This window comes from Protopterus annectens, chromosome 2.part1 (assembly GCF_019279795.1).
Source record: "Protopterus annectens isolate FY-2018-M chromosome 2.part1, PAN1.0, whole genome shotgun sequence".
Taxonomy (NCBI): Eukaryota; Metazoa; Chordata; order Ceratodontiformes; family Protopteridae; genus Protopterus; species Protopterus annectens.
In genome coordinates, this window is record NC_056729.1 from 1,425,602,145 (window position 1) to 1,425,630,121 (window position 27,977).

The 27,977-nt window shown below is 41.4% G+C and overlaps 1 protein-coding gene across 1 annotated transcript in view; it reads left to right on the plus strand.

Annotated features, from left to right (window-relative positions):
* LOC122794473 (DNA polymerase nu-like) overlaps nt 1–27,977 on the plus strand; it is a 1,294,839-nt gene that overhangs the window by 879,110 nt on the left and 387,752 nt on the right. The window contains exon 7 of the mRNA XM_044062895.1: nt 13,870–14,066. Within this exon, the coding sequence (XP_043918830.1) occupies nt 13,870–14,066 (197 nt within the window). The remainder of the gene's footprint in view (nt 1–13,869; nt 14,067–27,977) is intronic.

Here is a 27,977-nt window from a genome sequence, read left to right on the forward strand (position 1 = left end):
TGCCATACATGCTCACTAAGAACTTTACAAATTCCCTTTCCACTCTAAACTTGTCAAATATCTCCAAATTGATGAGTTATTCTCTGTCTCTATCTATACCTTCTGAATCGGCTAGTGTCAGTTGGTGCAAGCGTTTTTTGGCTCAGCCAAGACAAGAAGCTCACACCAGGAAATGGCAATGCTAGCAGTAAGGGAATGCATCTTCGCCAATTTCAGATTGGATAGAAAAGGCATGATCCTACATTTTATAATGAATCTGTGCATGGTGTGGAAATGAGTCAAATTATGTGAAGCAGTGCAATAAAAGTATAGATTGTATAAATACATTCATTAAATCATATAATATACAGATAGCAGAAGCTATTTATGTTAGCTTATTAAAACATAAATTAGGATATGGGAATAGTATATGGTTTCCTCATACCAAATTTCATAAACTAAAACTGAAAAGTTGAGAGAAAAAGATTGACAATAACACGTGGAATGGAAAATCTAACTTAAGATGAAAGACTGGTCAAGCTATGGTTTTTCAATAAAATCCAGGTATCTTTGGGGAGACTTGATACTAGTTTTCAAGGCAGCACACTATACATACTTCATAGGTGTATACTAGGCTAATTGCCCTGGAGCCTTTAAAAGCCTAGCCCATAGAAATGCCCTGGCATCATGCCACCCAACATTGGTTTCCAGTGCCTCTATCAAGTAGGACCACTGGAGTGATCCCTGGGGTGAACTTTCTATTTTCCATCCACTCATCAAGATTTCACTTGAAGAGGGCCATTGAGATGCTCTGTTTGACATATATGGGTAGTCTGTTCCACAGCATGGGCAGTCTCTGGGTTATGAGCCTGTCCCTCCAGCATATTCTGTTGATTGTGGTAATGAGGTTGAGGTCTCTGAAGTGTGTGGTGTGGGGGATTGGGATTTATTTAGATGCAGCATTTCTAACAGAGCTGGGTCAGACATGGCTTTGTAAGTCAAGCAGAGATCGCCTCTTAGTAGACGATGTGAGACAGAGAATAGCTGGAGTTTTTTGAGTATGTCTATGGAGGACATGTGTTTAAGGCCTAGGATCCTCTTTGTGAGGTACTTTTGTGGCCTTTCCAGGTGTTGCACATATCTAGTGAGGTACATGCCAAATGGGGCATTATACTCAACGATTGGCCTAATGAGTTAAGAGTAGAGAGATGATGACCTTCTTCCTGGATGCAAAACCCTTGGTAATGAGATGTGCCACATAGAAGGACTTTCTGACCACAGTTGCAATGTGGTGGTTGAAGGAGAGGTTGCTGTCAACCAGTGTCCCTAAATCTCTTATAATGCCTTCAGTGTTCAGTGGGCTCCCATCATGTGGTAATTAGTGGGAACTGAGTTTTTCCCAAAGTGGATGACGACGCATTTTTTGGCATTATGCTTAAGGCCGTGGTTTCGACACCAGTTATTGGTCTCATTGAGGCCTTTCTGTAGGATGTCTACATCATTTTGGGAGTTAATAATGGCTCCCAGCTTGCAGTCGTCTGTGAACTTGGTCAGCCAGATTCCCTCCGTGTTGGCCTGGTCTTCTGAGAAGTAGATGCCGAACAGGAGAGGACCCAGGACCAATCCCTGTGGGACTCCACTCGTGCCTGTTGGCAATCTGACTTGGAGTCTGCTACTTTTACACTATGGGTTCTATCTGTGAGACAATTTGCAACCCACCTAGTAATGTAGGGGTTGATGCTTAGTTTGGTGAGTTTATCAAGAATTCCTGAGTGGGGAATAGTATCAGAGGCCTTGACCAGACCAAGGTAGGCTGTATGTACTGCCTTGCCCTCATCTACAGCTCTGGTGACTGACTCAAAGAAGTCACCCATGTTGAGCAGGCATGATCTACATTTCACAAAACCAAATTGCTTGGGATCTAGAATTTGGAGATTCCCCTATATCCTTGTTAATTAGATCCATGATGATACGCTCCATAGCCTTACATATCAGACTCGTCAGGCTGATGGGGTGATAATTCCTAGGGTCTGTACTCTCTCCCCATTTATGCAGAGGGGTGAGTGTACCATTGCACCATTTGGTAGGGACAAAGCTTGAGGTGAGGCTGTGATTGAACTGGGCACACAGATGTGGTGCCAATTCACTTTGTAGTTCATGTAGAACACATCCAGGGATATTGTCGGGTCCCATGGAAGGTGTATTCTTGGCCTTGGACAATGCAGCTTTAACCTGTAGCATTCCTCCAGTATTCTGACTGGTTACTTGGGGGGGGGGGGTACAGTTGGCACTGAATCTGTCAACCAGTATGTTGACATTATCTGTTGGCTCAGTATAAGACGTACCATTGTGCAGTAACTCAGAGCAAACCTGGGTATTGCCTTGGCGATTCTTGATATAACTATAGAAGGCTTTGTGTTTGTTTTTAGTGTCTGCCAAAATTCTGTCTTCATAGCTGGCTTTAGAGGTTTTGATGAGGGATCTCAACTTTTTGTTGAGGGTAATAAGGGAGTTTTTCCAGTCTTGGGACTTCACCTTTTTCTGCAACAGTTTCTTCCTTCTGTTGTAGAGTTTATTAATGGTAGGGGACTACCAGATTGGCTTCTGTTTTTTGGAGGAGAGCGTCTTGGTTCTGTTGGGTATGGCTAGTTCCATGCATTTATGTACATGTTCGTACAGTTCATCTGTGTATGATTCGGCAGTCATGTATCTATTTTCCATTGACATGGGTGCCATTAAATTACCCACCTCTGTTTTTAGGAGCCCAAAGTCACTTTTGGAGAAGTTATTCATGGTGGTTAGCTTTGCAGGGGGTGTGGGTGAGATGTGGATTTCCATGTTGATTAGTTTGTGGTCGGATCTAACCAGGGAGAAATTGACTATTGGTGTAGAGCAGTGGTTGCCCATGTTAGTAATAACCAGGTCAAGGATGTTGCTTCCTTTAGTGGGGGTAAGAATGAGCTGGTCCAGGGCATTGGAAATGATGAATTCCAGGAAGCATTGGGCCAGTGTACTGGTGCATGAGTAGTTTTCCCAGTTGATGGAGGGGTAGTTGATGTCACCTAGTATGAGAGTGCTGGGTTGGACCCTACTTATGGAAATATCCCCCCAATCAAAAAAGAGATTGTGGTGGACGTGTAAGGCTGTTATGAATTTTTAAGAAAATAACAGAACTGTTAACTGGTTACATGAAAGGGAAAGTAAGAAGTTGGAACTTGGCTACTGCAAGAGATAATTTGCCATAATTTAAAAAGGCAATAGATTATTATAGACAGAAATGTTTTATACATATGGCTAAAGGGGCTTTATTGTATTCTATTGCATATTGAATTGAGGATGCATGCAGTAACAAAGTCAGCAATAAATTAATTAAAAAGATAAGCAAATAATATCTTACAAAATAAATTAAGCAGTAATAACAATAACAGAATAACCAATAGAGGTATACATGATATCTAAATTAAATAAGCTTATGTATTCATTTGCTAAATTGGTAAGCCTACTGGGCACAAGTGTCCATTCTCAGGAGTGACCTAGTAGCATTGTCTGATTAAGTGACTTGCATAGAATCACTTAGCAGGCAAATGGAGTGGGAAGAAATTAAACCCTGTACCCTGCACTACAAAAACAAAATAGCTTTATAACTGCGCACAGCCTTAATCTTCTGTATTAAATGTTAGTATAAGTAACATATAAGTAACATGAAATAAAACCTTGTGCATCTGAAAATCTATACTGACTAGTTTAAATTAAAAATTAAATTTCAACTAACTAATACATTTCTGTCTGTTAAGGAACATCTGAAGTGTCAGAATGTAGAATAAAACATACAAGGCAAACTTGATGGCACAATCATACAAGTTAATATTTAAAAGAAAGTACGTAAATCAAGTGTAAAACAGAGGAAATTGTATGACAATCAGAAAAATATTATGAACAGCAGCTCTATGGACACTGATTGTAAAGTCGCACAGTATAGATGGTAAGGTGGTTCACACAGCCTATCTTGACCTCTCCAAGGCTTTCAACACTATCCCCCATTCTGGAATTATAGCTAAACTCACTAAACTAGGTATAAATCCCTACATCACAAGATGGGTTGCCAACTGGCTAACTGACAGAACCCACACTGTAAAAGTTGCAGACTCCAAATCTAACTTTAGACCAGTGACAAGTGGAGTACCATTGGGTTCAGTCCTGGGATCTCTCCTGTTTGGTATCTACTTCTCTGAAGTACAGGCTAACACAGAAGGCCTTTGGCTAACGAAGTTCGCAGATGACTACAAACTAGGAACCATAGTCGAGTCCCCAAATGATGTGGACATCCTACAGAAGGGCCTCGCTGAGACAGATGACTGGTGTCAGAGCCATGACCTCAAGCTCAATGCCAAAAAGTGCACTGTCATCCCCTTTGGTAAACACTCTGTACCCATGAACTACCACATAGGCGGCAGTCTACTTAACACCAAATGTGTGATAAGAGACTTTGGGACCCAGGTGGACAGTAGTCTCTCGTTTGATAATCACATCGTCACAGTAGTCAGGAAATCCTTCTACGTGGCATACCTCATCACAAAAGGGTTCTCATTCAGGAAAAAAGAGGTCATTGTCCCTCTCTACTCGACACTCATTAGACCCATTATAGACTACAACACATTTTTGGAATGTACCTCACAAGACATCTGCAGCAGCCGGAAAGGCCACAGAAGTACCTCACAAAGAGGATTACTGGCCTCAAACAGATGCCCTACACTGACCGTCTCAAAAAACTCCAGCTTTACTCCGTAGCATATCGCCTACTTTGAGGTGATCTCTGCCTAACATATAAAGCTATGTCAAACCCAGAGCCGTTGGGCATGCTACACCTAAAGAAATCCCAATCCCTCCGAGCTACATCCTCAAGGGACCTAAATCTTGTCACCACAATAAACAGGACATGCTGGAGGGATAGATTCCTGTCCCAGAGACTTCCCATACTCTGGAACAAGCTGCCCATCTACGTCAAACAAAGTTCCTCATTAGCAATCTTCAAGAAAAATCTTGATGAGTGGATGGGAAATAGGAAATATACCTCGGGGATCACTTCTGTGGCTCTTCTCGACAGGGGGACAGGAAAATAACTTTTGTGGGTGGCGTAAGTCAGGGAACCTTGTTATCTAGACTTACTTAGGCCCTTGTGCCAATAGCCTAGTACCTACCTATTTCTTCAAAAATCACAACAGCAGAAATAGAGTATTTATGACAAGAAAGGCTATACAAAGGCAAAGAAAGTCATAAAAAGCTTAAAGCAAGTTTTTCAGACAGCAGGAGTAGCTGTTTCTAAAATCCAGATTCTTATCAGCTTAGTTTTTCATTGCAGTAATAGCAACCATGCCAAAATGGATATAACAGCCAGGGCTTACTTCCATATATCCCATGGACTTCCACTACTGGTGGTTTAAGGTATTTCACAGTGAAAACTCAGTGCACTTTTACTGAATGGTTTGTGTGACCTCTTTACCCTTTGGTTTGGATGCTGTTTGGTTTATATTGTAGGCACACTGAAGTGAATGGACATCAGGCTTTCATTTTAAGCTCTGGGTTTCTAAAGTAAAGCCAGATAATTTATTTATGCTGTACTGAATAGGTCAAACAAGCAAACACAAAAAAAAGTCAAAATATGCATGTGTACACCTAGTGAGATTGGCTTTATTGGCCTGAATGTATCCATAAAGACATAAAAAGTAAAAAGTCATGGGCATTCAGAAATCATGCAGCAGAAACACTGGTATGTCACTAAGAGGTCATTTACATTTATCCTATGGGCCTCCACTACAGGAGGTTTAAGGTGTTACACATTGACGACTAGCTTATCTGAGTCTTCCGTGCATTGTTTACTGAATAGTTTCTCTCTGTGATCTTTTTACCCTTTGGTTTGGAAATAATAGCCATTGACATAGCAGATCAACAAGACTGTATACTATAAGTTAATTTGCTTATATCCCATTATTTTGTAGTCATCAGATGAAAAAGTTGGACTGCAGACAATGTAGAAGCCAAAATAATAGAAGATGATACAAATCAGCTAGACATATGGTACAAATTGTGGCTTATCTAGTTAAAATCCACCTAGTCTAAATCATAAAAATGTCAATAAAATATAAATAGTTCCATAGATACAGGTAGTTAAAGCTAGGCAAGTGAAATAGACAGCTAGGTAGGCAGCTGCTAACTACCATCTTGTTCAACAAGAATAATACTGAAGTGAGAAGTGACAGCCAAGTATAGATAATACAGATATTTCTGCTTACTTTACATGGTAACAAATACATTTTGGGGAGTGTTTACATGTAAATTTAAGTGGAAGAAAACTTGCAGTACTGATCATGCAGAACAGCATAGTTCTTTATTTTATTTTTATTTTATTTTATTTTACATTTGTTAAATGGGAAAGTTCAACTGGATACAGGTCTATTTTCAGTGGAGGCCCGGGGAGAAAAGCTCCACGTGAAATTGTGTATAAGTAAACAAGAAATGTAAGTGAACAATAAGAAATATAATAGAATACATATGCGCACACATGAGGAAATACTTGAGTACATTTTTAACAAGTTCTAGTGTCTACAGTACAATATACATGATAATGTTTAAAAAATAAACAGATACATAATGATCAGGGTTTTTTTTTTTTTGGAGTGCTGTTTATTCTATACAGTATATGGCAGAACATATCAGTGGATTAACAAGTATATCAGAGGAAACAGCATGATCCCTGATGGAGTCCTTGTAACAGTGCAGTGGGGTGGATTAGCCAGGGGGTGTAGCATGAACAAAGCCAGCTGTTTCCAAAGTGGATTTTCATGAGTTTTTTAAAATGGGTAGTAGAGGTGGTGGATGTAATTTGACTTGGGAGTGAATTCCAGGTTCTGGCAATAGGGCATGCAAAGAGATATTTCCCAGTATCATTTTTGTGTTTGATGACTTTTAAGAGGTTTTGGTTAGTAGATCTTAAGGTTCTAGTGGGGATGTAGAGCTGAATTAGCTGCAGAAGAGCTGGGGTTTTGTCAGGAAGGTATTAGAGTTTGTGTGCTATTGTGAGTTGATTGAGTAGGAGTAGGTGAGGCAACTCCAGCCAGTTAAGTTGCTTGAGGGATAGACAGTGGTGGGATCTATAGGAGGCGTCAGTTGCAAACGTGGCTATCTTCTTGTAACAAGCTTCCATTTTGTTTCGTTATGTGCGGTGGAGATTAGTCATGATAGGGGAGGCATAAAGGAGGATGGATAAGAGGTGATTTCTTGCGAAAGTGGCTTTGGTATGATGAGTGATGAAGTGTTTGTTGCTATAAAGGAGTCCAAGCTTTTTATTTACTTTCTTGATTGCTTGTTCTATGTGTATGTCAAATTTTAGATTATTGTCTGTTTCAACACCTAGCAGTTTTGTGTGTGTTGTTGGGGTGATATGAGTATTATCAGTGGATTGAATGGTAAACTCATTATTTGGGGGAGGAGATCTACCAGGGCTAAAGAGCATTAGTTTGGCTTTTTTTGGGTTAAGAATAAACCAAGTTGTCGGAAGCACTCCCAGTAACCAGTAATACAAAAACAAGAGTGCAGGTAGCGTAGAGAGATGAAAAAAATGAACTTGCCAAACTTTGAAGATTTGTAATTTATTCCAAATGACAGTTGCCAAAAAAAATTTGGGGGAGGAGATCTACCAGGGCTAAAGAGCATTAGTTTGGCTTTTTTTGGGTTAAGAATAAGTTTAATGTTAGAGAATCAAACTTCGGCTAAAGTAAAATTATTTTGTGTGAGGGTTTGTAGTTCATTTAGAGTGGGGGTGGCACATATAATAGTGATGTCATCTGCGTATTGCACTATTGAGGCAGAGGGAGAGGATGAAACTATTTGGTTTGTAATTAGGGAGAACAGCAAAGGACCGAGGATGGAACCCTAAGGGACTCCTATGGTTACTGGTAATGGGGGGGGGGGGGGCAATTGGTCTTGCCAAAGGACTGCTTGCTGATGGCCTAAGTAGCAGTTGAACCATGATATAGTGGAGGAGCTCATGTTAAGGGTATTTAGAGTTTTGAGGAGTATATGGTGGTTAACCATATCAAAGGCTTTAGATAGATCTAAGAATATAGAGGATACGAATAATCCCCTATTCATGTGGTGATTAACTATGTTGGTAAATGAGAGTAATGCTGTAGTGGTGCTGTGGGAAGGTCTAAAACCATGCTGAGATTTAGATAATTGTTGTTTAGGAGGTACTGCATTAGTTGAGAATGAACTACTCTCTCCAATATTTTAGATAATGGAGATAAAATTGCGATTGGGTGGTAGTTTGTGAGTTCGAGAGTTACGTCCTTTGTGCAGTGGGATAATGTGTGATATTTTCCATGTGTCAAGAACTTTACATTCTGTTATAGATCTATTTATGAGACTAGATATGGGGTAGGCTATAGCCTCTGCAGTTAATTGAAGGAAGTCTGCTGGGAGAGTGTAAGTTACTAGTGTGGTTGGTTTAAGTTTTTTGAGGAGTTTGGCTATTGTCTTAGTAGGAACTGGATTTAGAAAAAAGCTGGGGGACATCTTTAGTGTTTAATTAAGTCGGCCCTGAGGATGGAGTCTCCCCGGCTCCGTTCCCCTCGGAGGAGCTTCGGACCCTGTCGCTGGCGCAGGCTTCTCGTCACCACCACTGTAGGCCGGTGTCGGTGGAGTCGTCTTCCCTTTCCAGCCGCATCCTTTCCAAAGTGGAGATAAGATGATGTGGAAGTTTATCCACACTCAGATACAGTTGGGAGTCCTGCCTGCCCCCTCTCTCTCCAGAGTGATGGGCATGCAATCCGCGGTCATCCCTATGAGTCCTTCTCTGGTCTGATCTCCTGTTTTGGAGCCCTTGGATCTGAGGACACTCAACGTTCAGGGGTTGGCTGTGATGGTAACTTGTACCTCGCTGCCGGCCATGGCCCTGAGCAGGTCGGATCTGACTAGATTAGATCAGTCCATCTCTCGGATGCATAGCTTTGGTGCCGGATCCAAGGGGGTGGCCTCAGCTCTGAGCCTTTCAAAGCAGAGCCTTCCCCTTGGTATCTTGGTGCCTGGAGGTTCGGCTCCAGCTCCCTTATTGGGTCAGATGGTTACGGCTCCGACCATTGTTCCTTCCCAGGAGGTCCGTTCCCCTTTGGCTTTCGATGTGGTGGAGAGGGTCCTCTCGATCCCATCAAGACTTTGACGATCTCGTTTTCAGAGTCCATCCTAGCTCCCTCTGTTTCTAGCATGGATCCGGCCATTCTACCATCTCGGGGACAGCCTGCTGCCTCTTTGCCCCAGGGCGCTCCCTCTTGGGAGCAGCGACACATTGGCATGTCCTCCCCAGAGACCTTCACTGAGGAGGTTCCTCGCAAGAGTATGTGTAAAAGGAGGCACTTGGACTACCCACTGGAGTCCCTCATGGAAGACACCAATTTGGAGGAAGGGAGTGGTTCCTCCTGATCACACCCCAAGGATGTCTCCTTTGGAGACATCATGGAAATCCTACATCAGTGTGGGGGTGGGGGTGTGCCCAAAAACCTAACCTGGATGAATCGGTGGTCCTGGAGGCATTTGGCGCAGGACCTTCTACTTCCTGGGTGCCCCCTCCCACGAATCCTTTGGTGGATCTTATTACATCTCAGGCATGGAAGGAACTCGACACGGTGGAGCTCATTCCCAAATGCCCGGACAAGGTTTTGAGCCCCCCTTTGGACAGGACCCATTGAAGTAAAGGATCCGCGGTTGATGCCATGGTGGTGGCAGCCGCCACTAAGAAGGAGCTCACCCAGGAGTGCTCCACTGTCCACCCTCCTGACCGAGAGTCCAGGATGATGGACCATTTTGGGAAGCTGGTGTACACTTCAGCGACCTTTTCTGTGCGTGCGCCGAATTCTATGGCACATGTGATTAGGCTGCAGTGAGACCTGGTCAAGGAGGTCACTGAGTCTACCCCTGGGTCCATGTCAGCAGACAAAAAAGTGTTCTTATCCCAGATGACCACCCTGACATCTATTGCAAACACCTCTATGCCTCTCCTCTCCCGTGCATCTGAGGGCGCCGCTAGAATTGCTGGTACAGGTGTTGCCATCAGTCGCCATGCCTGGCTCTAGCTCTGTGCTTTTTCGGAACCCTTTAAGGTGTCTTTTATGAATGTCCCGTATGACGGTTCCTCCCTTTTTGGGAAGTTGCTACATAACACCTTAGTTCAAAGTGAGAAGGACGGGAAGACTGTGACTGCCATCAGGATCCACTTTTCGGCCCCTCAACGAACCTTATCGAGGAATCACTGAGGGGCCAAGAAGATGTGGTTCCGAAAATCTGAAAGCTATTCCTAGAACACTCAGAACTCACCTTCCTCCAGGGGCAGAGGGGGATTTGATAGACGCCGCCCTAGAGGCAGAGGGGGTCCAAGAAATCAAGGGTCTAGAGAGCCTTTCTCGGAGAGACCTGCACAGCAACCCTGAAGGGGTTGCCTGGCTGCTCGTCTCTGGAGGCAGTCGGGGGTCGCCTATCGCTACACCTAATAGAGTGGGAGTCCATCATGGAGTATCGTTGGTTGTTGCAAATTATATCCAGAGGCTATTCAATCCCCTTTCTCACATCATCTCCTCCATCCAGACTCCTCCCGGACGTTCCACTTGCAGAAAGGGAGGATGCAGCACTGCAAATTGCAAAGCTACTAGAAAAGTGAGTCATCCAACCTGTCCCCCAGACCAGTCCGGGTTAAGCATTTATTCCAGGTTCTTTTTGTTGCCAAAGAAGATGGAGGACTTAAGACCCATTCTGAGTCTCTCTCACCTTGAACCTGTCAGTGGCCAAGACCAAATTCCGGATAGTCACCCTTCTATCTATCCTGCCCTTCCTGCAGGACAACAATTGGATGTGCTCGATCGAACTTCAGGATGTGCACTATCATATCAAAATGGACAGGCACTCTCGGAGGTTCCGCCTCTTCTGGCTGGGATCCAATTATTATCAGTTCAGAGCGCTCCACTTTGGTCTCACCACAGCCTCCAGGGTTTTCACCAAAGTGATGCCAGTGGTAGCGGCTCACCTGAGACTACAGGGCATACAGATCTTCCCCTACCTAGATGATTGGATCCTCACTGCCCCTTCCAGGCATCAGCTCAGTCAAGCGAGGGATTTTTTTCTTCTCTTTGCCCAACAGGTGGGCATTACCATCAATCTGAACAAGTCATCACTGGCCTTGATTCAAGTGTTAGATTTCACTGGAGCTCGAGTGGACACGATTTAAACCATTGTCTTTCTTACCTTGGAGAGGATTCAATCTTTGGAGCTACACATCTTTTGCATTCTTCAAGCTCAGTCACCGACAGCGGAAATGGTATTAAGAGCACTGGGGTCCATGGCAGCCATGATCAAACTCTTGCCCATGGCATGTTTTCACATGCGGGTTCTTCAGTGGACCCCCGTGGTCCATGTTAGATCTCCCTTTGTCTCATCCTGTTCGAGTATCTCGGGTGTGCAGAGACTGTCTTCTGCGGTGGATTAATTCTCCGGATCTTGTTTGGGGTCACTCTTCTTTTCCACCTTCCCCCTATGCCAAGGTGACCATGGACGCCACCCTGCTGGGGGGGCACTGCTCAGAAAGGACTGTCCAAGGCATGTGGTCCCTCTATGAGAGCAGATTGCATATCAGTGTCTTGGAGATGAGGGCGGTGCTTCTAGTTGGCAGGGATCTTTCAGCAGGATGCCAGTTCTTCTATGGTCAAGGTCCAACTTGCAGCAATTTCTAATTTTCATATAGGAGATAATATGGCTTCCTTAGCATTCTCTAAGCTTTGCAAAGCCTTTCTAAAAGGCACTTTTTTTCTTCCACCCTTGGTGAAGGACCCAGTGCCTCCGTGGGATCTTACATTAGTTCTGCAAGCTCTAGTTTCGTCCTCTTTTGAGCCTGCAGCCTCTGTGGATCTGCAATTTCTGTCCTGGAGAACAGCCTTCTTGGTTGCTATTACTTCTGCCAGGAGGGTTTTGGAGCTTCAAGCTTTGTTGGTCAAGCCCCCTTATATGATTTTTTATAAGGATAGTGTGCCTTACATACTAATTCATCTTTCCTTCCTAAGGTAGCTTTGGAGTCCAATATTAATCCGGTGATTAATCTTTCGGTCTTTTTTTTTTTCAAATTTTCAAAACAAGGGAGAATATAAATTTCACTTGTTGGATGTGCACAGACAGTTACATTTTTATCTGCACAGGGCTAAATCCTTTTGCAAGTCTGACCAGCTGTTCATTTCCTACTCTAAACCCTTTTTAAGGAAACCAATATCTAAGGTCACCATTGCCCGCTGGATTTCCCAGTGGAGTATTCTGGCATATTCTGCTAGGGGTTTATCCCTGTCAGTCATGCGGAGGCACATTCCACCAGATCTATGGCTATTTCAGCGGCCTTTTGGTCTAGAGTTTCGTTAGATGATATCTGCTCTCCGATAACTTGGACTTCATCTCGTACCTTCATTTCGCATTATAAGTTGGACATCATGTCCAGGAATAGGGCATCCTTTGACTCCGCTATGCTCCTCAGTATCCTTCCATGAGGGCCTCCCAGGTGTTTAGTAGCTGGGGACTCTGACCCACAGGTTGAAGATCAAATGAAGACAAGAACTTCAGATAAAGAAGTTATGTACTCACCATAACATTCCATCTGAGTTGTTCTTCATTTGTCTTCAGCTATCCCCCCTAACCCCTGCCTTGCACAGGCTGTATGGTGGTCTGACAAGTAGAGGATGTGGTCACCTCCTGCATACCTCTTACTCTTTCCCTTTTTGCTTATACAGACATTTAGTATGTGACAAGGTGTTGGGTCTGGTGTGGATGCTAGTTGGGCGGCAAACTCGATCTGAAGGAAGGAAGGAGACAGGGTCATTATGGGTAGGGGAGGAGCTTTGAGCTCGGATCAGATGCTGGATATATGGCCGAGTCGGATCCGTGTCGGATCCGGGAACCCACAGGTTGAAGACAAATAAAGAACAACTCAGATGGAATGTTATGGTGAGTACATAAGTTCTCTTTATCACTTATTCAGAGGGTGTGGACTTGTCAGCCCTCTCATTCACAGCATATATCCAACTACACAAGAGCATATATTAGGAAGGAACTGGTTAGTCTGACACAGAAGGACAGTGTGAGTATAAACTGATGTTGCATTTAATCAAGACTATTCTTTTTATAACTTTACCTGACTTTAAAGTTTCCTGTTTTAATCTCTATAACCTGCTGAAGTCATTCATACCATGTTGTTTAATGTGGGGGTGCGGGACATTTTCTCACAAAACAACAGTTGGAAAGCTATTTATAATTAAACTAATTGTTCAAAATGACACATGAATTGTGAAAGAAAATATGATTTTCATTGAAAAATGCTCCCTACCCTCTGTGCAGTGGGCAGGACCCCCTCCATTCAGTACTTAATATTCAACTACAGAGGAAATTTACCTCAGGGGAAAGAGAGATTCTCCCTTAGCAGTGGTCTTAACTGACAAAGTGCACTTTTGCCCAACTGTGCATAGCACATTTAGTTGTTAAATAACTTTTTTCTCCATTTCACATAGTAGTAATTTATTTATTTGTATTTATTTATTTATTTAGATTTGCTGACTGGGGTACAATGCTGATTTTTGTGGACAAATTTCAGGGTCAGCCTGCACTGTATGCCTTTTTTTCCCTCCTGGTGATATTATATAATTTTATGCCTTTGGTAAGGTCTTGTTTAAAACTGAGACATTGCTGGATCACTCCACTCTCCCAATTATCTAAAAACAAATGCACGATATATTTTACATTTGTTTTATATGTTGAATTGTGCATTTCTTTGTTACTTTGCAGTCTGATACTAACTGTAAACTGTTGTACTTATAGGACCCTGATTCATCAGTAAGTGGATTTCTTATATCATTGAAGAGTTCTTCAACTGCTTTTTGTCTTAAGTCACAAATTCAAGAGGATAATACACTTAATTGTGATGCACAGGACAAAAACTCCAAATGTATTTACTTAAAGTTTGGGCAGACTCCTGCTTGGCTGTCTCAAGGAGATGATTACAGTGAGTTTTCTAGGTAACAAAAAAAATATTCATTATTTATTTATGTATAACATATTAAGTATTTTCCTGATGCTGCCAGTTTTGCTTCTTGAAATCATTCAGAGTTAAATATGCAACTGTATTTTTTGGGGAATGGATTCTGCCCAGTTTTTGACCATCCAACACCCCCAATCACCAAATCTCCCTTTGATCCCCCCAGTCCTTGTCAGCCACAAGTTTGTTAACACCTCACATCACTCTGTGGGGGCATGCCATTTCCATTAAAACATTGCCATATGGAGTCCTTAATCTTTTTTGCATCCAAACAGAGGAGGAATAGAGTAGGACACTTGCTTACTATCATCTGTAGTTTTCCTTTCATTCCCTTGCAACAATTAATAAGTTCCTTCATAGGTTCATATGTAGTTACTAGGCATGCAGCCAAGGAGATCGTTAAGGAGCCTAATCCAAATTCAGTATTACCCCAAAGCACTGTCTGGTTAAGTAACTTGCTCAAGGTCACAAAGGAGGCTTTACTAGAAAAGCTCACCTAGACTCTGCCACAACTTACTGTGAAGGAAAGGTTAATTTGTCTTTGCTTTCTTGTATTTTGTGTTGCTTTACTGCCTTCTTCTATTTTTATATTGTGATTTATTTTCTTTATACCGTGTTTTATTTATATTCTTCTTTAATAGCATATTGAAACTAGGAAAGAGACCACAGCTGTGTCTGTTGTAAGTTACACAGGTTCATAGGTTCATAGGTTCATAGGTTCATACTAGGCTATCTGCCCTAGGGCATTTATAAGCCTAGCCAGAGTGTGTTTGGCTTTCGCCACCCATTTTAAATTAATTTTGCTATGCCCTTTTTCGAGGTTAGTATACTGTGCCTCTGTCTAACAGTGACACAGAAGTGATACCCGGGGTAAACCTACAATCCCCCATCCACTCATCAAGATTCCTCTTGAAGAGAGTCAATGAGGGACTCTGCCTAACCTGGACTGGGATTTTATTCCAGAGTGAAGGGAGCCTCTGGGTTATGAATCTGTCCCTCCAGCATGTCCTATTTATTTCAGTGCTGAGGTTCAAGTCTCTCGAGCGTGTAGCTCTGGCATTTGGATTTTCTGAGGTGCAGCATGTCCATTCATTCCGGGTTGGACATGGCTTTATACGTCAGGTGCAGATCACCTCTGAGCAGGCGGTATGCCACTGAGTAGAGCTGGAGTTTCTTTAACCGGGCAGCATATGGCATCTGTTTGAGCCCTTTGATCCTCTTGGTGAGGTACTTTTGGGGTCTTTCCAGTTGCTGCAGGTGTCTGGTAAGGTACATCCCAAAAGGGGCATTGTACTCAATTATGGGCCTGATGAGGGATGAGTAAAGAGGCACGATGACCTCCCCTGATCTAGATATGAATCGCTTCATGATTAGGTGGGCTATATAAAATGTTTTTCTAACCACTTTGGCCACGTGGTTGTCAAATGAGAGATTGCTATCAACTTGGGTCCCCAGGTCCCTAATTACTTCTTCTGTACTTAATGGATTACCACCTATGTGGTAATTTGTGGCCACTTTGTTTTTGCCAAAGGGGATGACTATACACTTTTTGGCATTTAGCTTAAGGCCATGGCTCTGGCACCAGTTGTCTGTTTCTGTGAGGCCCTTTTGGAGGATGCTTGTGTCGGCTGGAGAGTCGATTATGGCGCCTAGTTTGCAGTCATCTGTGAACTTGGTCAGCCACAGTCCTTCTGTGTTGGCCTGTACCTCCGAGAAATATATACCGAACAAGAGAGGTCCCAGGACTGAGCCTTGTGGGATGCCACTTGTAACTGGTTTGGAGTCTGACATGGCTCCAGCAATTCTAACCATGTGGGTTCTGTCCTTGAGCTAGTTTGCAACCCATCTAAACATAGGGGTTTATATTTAAGCTGGTGAGCTTATCTATAATGCCCGAGTGGGGTATTGTATCGAAGGCTTTTGCGAGGTCCAGGTAGGCTGTGTGGACCACCTTCCCCTCGTCAATGGCCTTGGTGACTGTTTCAAAGAAATCGACCAGGTTTAAGAGGCAGGATCTGTCCTTAACAAAGCCGAACTGGGTAGGATCCAGTGTCTGTAGGTCCCCAATATCTTTATTTATGAGGTCCATGATGATCCTTTCCATAGCTTTGCAGACCAAGCTAGTCAGGCTTATGGGGCGATAGTTTCCAGTATCTGTTGAGGCACCACCTTTGTGGAGAGGGACCCCTGTTGCTGTACGCCACTGTTTGGGTACATAACCTGTAGTAAGGCTGAGATTGAACAGTAGTTTTATGCTTGGGTTTAGCTCTTCTTGGAGTTCATGTAGGACGCAGCCCGGGACACCGTCTGGTCCCATTGATGCTGTGTTTTTTGCTTTGGAGAAGGCGGCTCTTACCTGAGCATATGAGATGTCAGGGGGGCAGCACTCTGCTGGGATAGATATTTGCCCTTTTGGTGGGGAGGGGGGAGAAGTTTGCGCTGAACCTGTCAGCTAGGATGTTGGCAATGTCTGTGGGTTCGGTGTATTTTTTGTCATTTTGGACTAATTCTGAGCATATCTGGGAATTCCCACCCAGGTTCCTAACATAACTAAAGAAAGCCTTGTGATTATCCTTAGTGTCCTGTGCAATTTTTCTCTTGAAGCTGGCCTTAGACGATTTTATGAGTGCCCGTAGTTTTTTGCTAATACTGATCAGAGATGCCTTCCCTTTTTGGGATTTTGCTCTATCATGTAGTAGCTTCCTCCTTCTATTGTATAGTTTGTTTATGGCTGGGGTCCACCAGACAGGACGTCTGCCTTTGGAGGATTGGGTCTTGGTTTTATTTGGGATTGCATGATCTGTGCATTCCTGAAGGTGTTCATAGAATGCGTTTATAAAGGATTCTGCGGTCTGGGCCGTATTTCAACAGGCCCGGGGGCTTTGAAGGATTCCACCTCGGTTTTGAGGAGTGTGAAATTTGCTTTAGAGAAGTTTTTCACTGTGGTTTTCTGGGCAGGGGGTGGGGTCGGGATGTGAATATCCAGTGAGATTAGTTTATGGTCTGATCTTACCAGTGAGGGATACACTTCTGGTCCGGAGCATAGAGTCCCCATGTTGGTGATGATCAGGTCCAGTATGTTTTCCCCTCTTGTGGGAGTGGTAACAAGTTGTTCCATAGCATTTGAGTTTATAAATTCTAGGAACCTTTGGGCTAGGGTGTTGGAGCTAGAGTAATGCTCCCAGTCTTTGTTTGGGTAGTTGAAGTCGCCCAATATAATGGTGTTTGGAGAGACCTTCATATTTTCCAGTGTTCTCAGGAACGCCGAGTGGGGTTCCTGGGTTTGGGAGGGTGGTCTGTAGCAGGCTATAAACTGGAAGGCAGTTTTACCCACTGTTAGTTGCACATGGATAGTCTCTGATGCTTCGTGCTGTGCCGCCAACCTGGAGGTGTGGGTATCTTTGACGAATATTGATACTCCCCCTCCTTTTGTGGTTCGGACCAAGTTTTGGGGCCGAAAAGCATGGTATGAGGTATAACCTGGTAGTGCTGGGGTGCTCTCGGGAGCCTTGAACTAGGTTTCTGTTACTGCACAGATATCGATGTTCTCCATGCTAAGGAGAGTTTCGAGTGCGTGCATCTTGAGGTGTAGACTTCTGGCGTTGAGTAGCACTACTCTTAGTTTCTTATCCCTTGTGATACCTATGGAGGTGGGTTTGTCTTTTGAGCCTTGCCTAAAAAAGGCACTATGGGGGTAGCAAGAGACTTTGCCAATATCCGAAAGCCCAGGGGTGATAGGTGCAAGCCGTCCCTAGCGAAGCATCGTGGCTTGTCGAGCATGTCATCCCAGGCTGACAGGGATTGGATCCCCTTTGAATGACACCAATACTTAAGCCAATTGTTGAAATTGATCATCTTGTCTTCGTATTGTGGCATCATTCTTGGTGAGGGTAAGATGCTACTCAATGTCAGGGTCATACCAGCCTGGGCTACATGCTCAGAGGGCTCCTCTATGTCTCTTTTCATGTAGTCCAGGGAGGTACATCTCAGGTCATTCACACCAGCATGGACAATGACTGAGTCATATTTGTACTTGCCTTGGAGTGACCTGAGTGCTTGTGTTATGTGGCGGATCCTAGCGCCCGACAGGCAGCTCACTGTGACCTTCTCCTTGTTCAGCCTGGTGAGCGGGATGTCAGTGTGCCTGACGATAGAGTCACCTATTACAAGTGTATCAGGTGTGTTGTTTAGCCTTAAGGGCTGTGACTGTTTGGCACACTGGCTTTGTGAGCTATGTGTTGCACATGTTTTGTTTTGGGGTAGCGGTTGCTTGGGTGTCTGCTTTGGAGGTCTCTGCTGCTTAGGCAGATTTTTATTTAGAGCCTCTGAGTATGTTTTTGTGTGTTTATGTGTTTGGTTTGCTGTCGTGGTAGGTCTATGTGAGATTGGAATTGTAGTGAGTGTGGTTTCCTTCTCCTCCTGACTGGTGAAATTAGAAAAGTTCAATTAAGGTTAATTACCTGCGAACTGGGGGTGGAGCTAGGACCTAAGCCTTTTATTTAAGGACTAAAATAAAAGATTCCAAAGCTTTACTAGAAAAGCTCACCCAGACTCTGCCACAACTTGCTGTCTTGTATTTTGTGTTGCTTTATCACCTTCTTCTCGTTTGTATATTGTGATTAATTTTCTTTGCATGGTGTTTTACTTGTATTCTGCTTTTAATTGCATATTTAAACCAGGAAACAATACCACATCTGTGTCTCTTTTGAGTCACGCCAAAATTAGAAAAGGTCAAAAACCGTTAATTACCTGCAAAAGGAGGGTAAAGCTAGGAACTTAACCTTCTGTTTAAGGGGTAAAGTAAAACATGACAAGGCTTTACAGGAAAAGCTCACCCAGACTCTGCCATGACTTGCTGTGAAGGGAAGGTAGGATTGTTTTTGCTTTCTTTGCATTTTATGTTGTTTTATTATCTTATTCTAATTTGCATATTGTGATTCATTTTCTTTGCACTTTGTTTTATTTGTATTCTGCTTTTAATTGTATATTTAAATTAGGAAAGGGACCACAGCTGTGTTAGTTGAGAGCCACACAGAAATTAAGTTTTTTCCCACCCTCATACCCTGGTGCTGTTGTGTTTTTAAACTCAACTGTCTTTTTAGTTGTGTGCCCCTTATGTTAATTTGACCACATATCTCCTTCTCTCTCTCCTCTTTCGATGGCTGTTGTAAGTGCAAAATTATCATTTTGTAAAATCTTTCCCCTTCAAATATTTAAATGTATTGGCCATCTCACTGTACTCCATAGAACCAGAGTACAAAGTGTCTACCCCTTCCAGTCTGTCTTGGTCTTTTAAATTTAGTGGCTCTCCACCTAGATAGCTAAAGCTTAAGTTACCCCCTCTTTCATATCTAACTGCTTAGTGCATACTGCAGTTCTTAGGATATTAACCCATTTTCCATCTTACCTTTGATTAACATCTGCAACATCTATCCAAGACCACTGATTACTGGAGAGTCCACATTTTGCCTCTCAGTAGTCATCTTGGGATTAGTGCTTCTGTTTTGCTTCTGGTGATAGAAGGAGCATAGGAAAATTATTTCCTAGAGACTGCTGTATACTGGAAAGCCTAATATCTGCTTCATAGGTGCCGTTTTGGAATGTGTGCTTATATTTCGCTTGTGGTGAGAGAAGGAGAAGAGTGCATTAATTCCAGACTGTTTCTGGTTGGGATGTGAGTGTCTGTACTTTAACTTCTTGATTGGCCTGGTTGTTGCTCAAGGCATTTAACAGGAAAAGGTTACAACAAGCCTACAGACCCTTACATCATCGGGGACATGGTTGTGGATCACCAGAAAGGCTGTAGCCTGCTTCTCATCTTGGGATTGGTGCTACTGTTTTGCTTCTGGTGAGAGAAGAAGCAAAGGAACATTGTATCCCAGCAGAGTGAAGCTTTGGTAAGACCAACACTAGTAGTAGTCAAACAGTAGCCATTCAGGTGTCTGTCCTCTTTTCATCATTCTTGACAAGCTAATTCTTTCTTTTCCACATGTACTGCTTGGTTTGCTTGTAATTTCAGAATATCTGCCTAAATACTTTATCCATAAATCATCAGCTCTCAGGCTCTACTTATTATTTTCCCCTCAAGTGTTTGGCAGTGCCCTGTTTAGCCACAAACACCTTGAGTTGACATCTTTTCTGTAAAAGCACCCTCGAAATTTCACCAATACCTAGTTGCACACAGGAAAACTAGTTTTCAGTGCCAAGCACTGTTCCCAGAGTTACAAACCGGATACTTCTGACATTACTTTATATTCTTGCTCCAACTGTCTAATCAATAAAGAAGTATCTGTCGCCATGGATATGAACTTTCCCACTATCTCTGTTACCATCTTGATGGATATGGGCATCCTTAGGCAATGTAGAAAGTGCCTCATGTTTACTGACAGACAGTTAATTGAAAAACAAACTGATATGGTATGTTAGAGCTGTATTTACACAGTATCAGTACATAAAAACACTCCTAATGTCAATAAGATTGTCAGTAGTGCATGCACTGCACCCATCACACACAATTCAAAGCAGACACATATGCTGAGGCACTTAAATGTAACCTTCCTAAACCCCAAAGACCTCCTAGATGAAGTACACATAACAAATATCCTTAGCAACCCTGATTGTACTCTTTCAAGACAGCACCTACAGCATCACATACAGCCACATCTCATGGAGCCTCTACTTCTAAGCCGATAAGGCGTCATCACAGAATCTAACATTCTAGTCAATGGAGACTCCATTGTGAGACAAACTGATGTCCTTCTTACCAGGTTGAGTAAGGAGAATGTCCCAGACAGTTGCTTATCAGGAGACAGGATCTGCCACATTACACACACACTCAGATCATTGGACCACAAATACCAGTATGACCAGTAGTCCACGTGGGTGTAAATGACTTGAGATGTACCTCCATAGACTGTATGAAGAGAGACATCATGGAACTTCTGTAATATGTATCCTAAACTGATATGAGCCTAGCATTGAACAGCATTTTACCTTCTGCAGGGATGATGCCACAATATGAACAAAAGATGACTGACTAATAATTGGCTTAGTTTCTGGTGTCATTTTTAGGGGGTGCAATATTTGTCAGCATAGAAGGAGATGGTAAACAGACCACACTGTTTGCCAAAGATGGTCTGCACCTCTTACCTTTAGGCTTTCAATATTAGCTAAAACGTTGTCCTCCCCCATAATGCCTTTTTTAGGCAATGCCAAACTAAACGTACTTCCAACATAGCAAATAAAAAAAACAAGAAAATCAGTGCTAAGAGTCTAAACAAAAAAACTCCACTCCCTAGAAGCTTTCTTCACTCTAGAGAATGCTGACATCTGTGCAGTCACTGAGACATAGTTTAAAGCCACAGAGAGCAAACCGACAGTGGAAGATTATAATGCCTTCACACACATTTAGACCAACTACTAGACAGGGACTAAAGGTGGAGGTGTCTCGATTTACATAAAAAAGAAATATACCTCAAGGCTGGTTAAACAGGACAATGCACTTGAGCTTCTCCACATTCAAATCATCATAGGCAAAGTCCGATACCACTTTCTTGCAAGCTGTAGGTCCCTCTCTATGATGCAGGAAACCCATACCATGTATTTAAACTTATTGGAAACACTCACCATCCAACCCAATACCATTCTCATGAGCAACTTTAATTACCACATTAATAACTAGGAATTGTATACAACACCAAATGCACAGGGACAGAGACTTCTGGATTTTGTAAACACAAACTCCCTGGATTAGATTGTCTGTATACCAACCAGGGGTGCAACCTACTGCATCTGGTCCTCACTATTATGGGAGAGTGCTGCACCCCCCCAGTGTAATCTCTTCTTTGGTAAGGTCAGACCACAAAATGGTCTCCTTTGAAGTAAAAAATAAAACCTGGAATGCTAGCTAACCCTGGAATATTCAGGAACTACTCTAAGGCAAACTTCTTAGTATTAAGTGACAACCATATATAACCATGTTAATAACTGCCTAGAGGCAGCTGTACCCACCAGGAAGAAGTACAGAACTAATAAAAAAAACAAGCCATCCTGGTAGTATCACATCATCAATAGGCTGTATAACATAAAGAAGAAAATCATGGCAAAAATGAGGAGGTGCAGCACCTAGCAGGATAAAACCACTGTCATCAAATGAAAGAAGCAACTCAGAGGACAAATAAAGTCTACCAAAGCCAAATTTGAGGTAAATTTTGCGTCCCAGGCCAAGAACAACCAGAAGGTATTCTTTAGCTATGTCTGCAACCTCAAAGGCAATAAACAATTGTGTGTAGAGCTCATGGAGCCACTTATACTGAGTGAGATGATAAAGCAAACCTAATGGATGACAAATTCAGCTCCAACTTTACCCCTCTCTCCCCATCAGCCTTCCCACAGGAAATGCCATCAAATATAACTCTCCCTTCTATCACTAGGGAACAGGTCCTTAATGCTGTCTGTAAGGCCAAGAGGATTGCATCAATGACCTAGACAATATCCCAGGATGCCTTCTAAATAGCATGAAACATGACCTATCAGGCCGTCTGGAATTGCTATTTAACTATAGCCTCCAAACAGGCTTTGTGCGTCATGAATATAGAACAGCAACAGTCATCCCAGTGTACAAAAGTGGGCCATCTAAACACCCTGGAAACTACAGACCCATAAGTCTCATTAGTCTCATTGTTAGATTTTATGAATATAAATCTGAAATTAATTATGTTGTAAATATGCTGAAAGAAAAGGCTTGCTTAAATGCAGAAACAAAGTTTAAGTAATATGTGATCAGCAGTCATACTAAATGACCATGGCTTGGAAAAGGAATCTGCTGAATGGACATTTGTCCCTTACAGACTCAAAACAGGATGTATGCAAGAGCAAAAATACAAAATCTGCTTTTAAAGAATGGACATTTTTCCCTTACAGACTCAAAACAGGATGTATGCAAGAACAAAAATGCAAAATCTGCTTTTAAAGAACAGTGACATGTTATTCTGCATGGAAAAACAGGATAACAGATGTTTTTTATACAAAGATCCAAATAAAATACAGGATGTTCACATTGTCAGAAAAGCTGATCTCTGACAATGTGTTTTCTCAAAAATATGTTTTTCTGCATAAAAAACAGGATATGCTTATCAGCATTGACATAAGAACATATGTTTCTATACACAGATTCAAATAGAATACAGACAATGTGTTTCCTCAAAAATATGTTTTTCTACATGGACATCAGGACACTGTTACAGGATATTCACACTGTCAGAAAAGCTGGTCTCTTACAATACATTGTTAAACAAGGAAGTTTAGTATTGTTTCTACAGGATAAGCAATTCTCCAAAATATGTTTATGCATGACTAAAAACTGTATATAAAGAGCTGTATAAATCCAGTTGTTTAGAGGTATGATAGGGACACAAGTCCCAAGGTAAATGTTATATCTCTCACATCATCTGTACTATATGAGAAGTAAAGTTGGAACAGTACTTTTAAGCTGCAACGTTTGTCCAGTTTTATTTATTATAAAAGTTATTGGTTACTGCTCTTAAAGACAAGTGCTGCAAAGTATATTCTCTCATCAGTGTATATTCTGCAAGTTTCTGTATGCAACAGACTGTGAATGCAAATATAATCAGACTTTGAATTTTAGCAGAATCCAGCCAGCAAGACTGAGTGTCTTAAGAACACTGCAGATCCATCACACCAAGCAAGTAAGCAAGTAAATTTCAACATATTTTTTCAATGGCGAGGCAGCTGAGTGACTAGCTCCATATAATTTTTTCAATGGCAAGCTAGCCTGCATTTGAACCTACAATCTGCATTCAAACACAGGAGGAGTGATGGTAAGCCCTGCAGAGGGTCACTTCAGTTAAATTGCAGTAACTAACATTTGTACGTATGTGTCAATCCTAAACAGAAGTATTCCAGTTTATGCAGCTTGCAGTAGTAAAGTTTTTTAGACGTCTACAATCCGGAGTGAGACAGAAGTTCCAGTCGCAGTGACATAATTTCACTAAAGAAAAGGGGGATATCCACTAGCCCATCAGTCCACTGCCTGTTGTGCTTTCCCAGCTTCTCAAGTGACTTTGAAAAATTTCCAGCCATCTGCAACAACAGCCTGATCACCTGTTTTCTTGCTCACTGGTAAGACTTTTTCACGTCACATTTTTTAGTATGGTTGCTATTCGACAGTATGGATATTTTCATGCATAATTTAAGCAAATGTAAAAAATTGCTATGTTGGTATACACAGCACATTAGTAAATGTAAAACCTTATTAGGGCAGGTTGATAGTAAGGCATTATGCAAATGTATTACAATATTTGACTGGTATCTCAAAGAAAACCATGTGAAAAATGACAAATGTTTATTGTGTGCTTCAAGAAAAACTGCATTTTGTGTATTATGTCATAAAATAATGTTGCATCATATTGCTAAAAAAATAGACTGTAAAGACAGATCTGTTCATGATAAAGAATGACATTCTGATGTTGAACAGTTATGTCCTGTCACCACATGTGAGTCAAATCAGTTACTGATAGAACCCCTAGTACATTTTGTTACAAAGGAATGTAGTAAACTTCTAAAAGACAGACACAATGAGTTCAGGAAGCTTAGACAAGTTATACATACATCTTTTCAAAAGTGCATAGGAGTTTCAAATTCAGCAGAACAGCTTACTAAAGAATGTCAGAAAGACCATGCAAAATTACTGGAAATTCAACAGCAGTTGCAGGATAAAGAAAATAAATTAGCTGAACTGACAGAGACTGGGAACTTCCTGCATACACAGTTAATCTGTGCAAAAGAAATATATTTTATAATATGTTTATGTTTTGAAAATGGTTAAACATACATGGTAGGATGGTAGGATCTGATGTCTGGACAAATCATTCTTAAATGTTTTACTTTCATTCAGTTAAAGCAAGACATCTATCAGTACTACAGTAAAGTAAAGCATATGAATGCCATTCATTAGCATAGTCAAAAGGTAAACAAAATTGTTCTAGTGTATAAAATTAAATAAAAATAGTTAATAAGAGTAAAAATTTAAAGTCACAAGACATGACATACTTGTATAAAGATATACATATACAAGACAGACATGCATGTGTGTTCTTTTCATCTAGAGTACATCTGTTAAATACACAAGAATAACAGGCAGACAACAGCAAATATCAATAATATAAATATAAATGTTATGGTTAAAATGACATTGAAATTGTGTGTTTTCAGTAGTGTATAAATGCTTGCAGTAGCACATAGTTATTGTCTCATAGTTAATTTAACAGCTGCAAAGAGTTAATGGAACAGTTCTAAGTCATAAATTAAATTCTGTGATTGCAAAAGAATAAATTGATCATGTTAAAAAAAATAAATAAATAACATTAAAGCAGACACAGCTCATAACTGATAAAATATTTTCACAGAATGGTCTGCAAAAGAAAAAGTTGTTAAATACATTCAGTTTTGGTAGTAATACTTTAATATCATTGTATTAACTATGTAAAATTGCATTTTGATTTGTTGTATCAAACTAAAGGTTTGTTTCTTGTGTTTTCTATATAAAATGTTTTGAGTATGTTTAAAAACAGAGCTCATTGTTAGATTTTATGAATATAAATCTGAAATTAATTATGTTGTAAATATGCTGAAAGAAAAGGCTTGCTTAAATGCAGAAACAAAGTTTAAGTAATATGTGATCAGCAGTCATACTAAATGACCATGGCTTGGAAAAGGAATCTGCTGAATGGACATTTTTCCCTTACAGACTCAAAACAGGATGTATGCAAGAGCAAAAATACAAAATCTGCTTTTAAAGAATGGACATTTTCCCTTACATACTCAAAACAGGATGTATGCAAGAACAAAAATGCAAAATCTGCTTTTAAAGAACAATGGCATGTTATTCTGCATGGAAAAACAGGATAACAGATGTTTTTTATACAAAGATCCAAATAAAATACAGGATGTTCACATTGTCAGAAAAGCTGATCTCTGACAATGTGTTTTCTCAAAAATATGTTTTTCTGCATAAAAAACAGGATATGCTTATCAGCATTGACATAAGAACATATGTTTCTATACACAGATTCAAATAGAATACAGACAATGTGTTTCCTCAAAAATATGTTTTTCTACATGGACATCAGGACACTGTTACAGGATATTCACACTGTCAGAAAAGCTGGTCTCTTACAAGACATTGTTAAACAAGGAAGTTTAGTATTGTTTCTACAGGATAAGCAATTCTCCAAAATATGTTTATGCATGACTAAAAACTGTATATAAAGAGCTGTATAAATCCAGTTGTTTAGAGGTATGATAGGGACACAAGTCCCAAGGTAAATGTTATATCTCTCACATCATCTGTACTATATGAGAAGTAAAGTTGGAACAGTACTTTTAAGCTGCAACGTTTGTCCAGTTTTATTTATTATAAAAGTTATTGGTTACTGCTCTTAAAGACAAGTGCTGCAAAGTATATTCTCTCATCAGTGTATATTCTGCAAGTTTCTGTATGCAACAGACTGTGAATGCAAATATAATCAGACTTATTTTAGCAGAATCCAGGCAGCAAGACTGAGTGTCTTAAGAACACTGCAAATCCATCCCACAGCAAGAAGCAGCAAGCAGTAAGAGAGTAAATCTCAAAACATATTTTTTCACTCATGTTCAAAGACATTTAAAGAATTATCATAGAAATGGTCAATAATGGCATAGAAAACCTCCAGGCACTAGACCCAACCCAATTTGGTTTCATCAAGGGAAGGTCATGCCTACTCAACCTGGTGGACTTCTTTGAGAAGGTCACCAAAGCAATGGATGAGGGCAAAATAGTTCACACTGCATATCTTGACCAGGCCAAGGCATTTGACACAATCCCCCAATCAGGCATTGTTGACAAACTTAAGAGGTTATGTACAAACCCTTATGTCACCCGGTGGATAGCCAGCTGGCTCACAGACAGGACCCAGAAAGTTAGAGTTGGGGAGTCCACCTCTACAAAGCAGCCAGTCACAAGTGTAGTCCCTCAGGGATCAGTTCTGGGACCACTCCTTTTTGGCATTTACTTCTCTGGCCTTTGGTTGACTAAATTTGCAGATGATTGCAAATTTGTATCTGTTATTGAATCGCCCACCTACATACATGGTCTTCAGGAAGGGCTGACACAGACAAACAACTGGTGCCAGGGCCATGGACTAAAACTAAATGCCAAGAAATGCATAGTAATATCCTTTGGGAAGTTATCCACCCCTGGTAACTGTCATATTGACAACACACCCCTAAAAGTTGACCGAGTAGTCAGGGACTTGGGAACACACATGGACAGTAATCTAGCCTTTGACCATCACATGTTTACAATAGTGAGGAAATCATTCTTTGTTGTACAACTTCTAAACAAAGGTATGTCTTCTATGCTCAAGGAAGTTATTGTTCCACTGTAAGCTCCATTCATTAAACCTATCATTCAATACAGTGATCCCTTTGATATGTACCTAACCAAGCATATCCAACAACTGGAATGTCCACAAAGGTTCCTCAGTAAAAGAATGCAGGGTATAAGTGACATGTCCTGTGCAGACCGCTTCAAGGCTCTATCTCTGTATTCTGTTTCTTACAGGTTCTTGAGGCGAGTTCTATGCCTGTTATACAAGGTATTGTCAAACCCCACTTTGATGAAGTTACTGCATATCTGCAAAACAGACAGCACCAGAAGTACCCATTTTAAAGACTTAAACCATGTCTATGATATAAATAGGACCTGCTGGAGAGACAAGTATGTATCCTAGAGGCTAACAATTCTCTGGAGCAGGCTCCCCACCCATGTGAAGCAGAGTTCCTCCCAAACCCTATTCAGGTGTAACTTGGACAATTGAGTGGGGAACAGGAA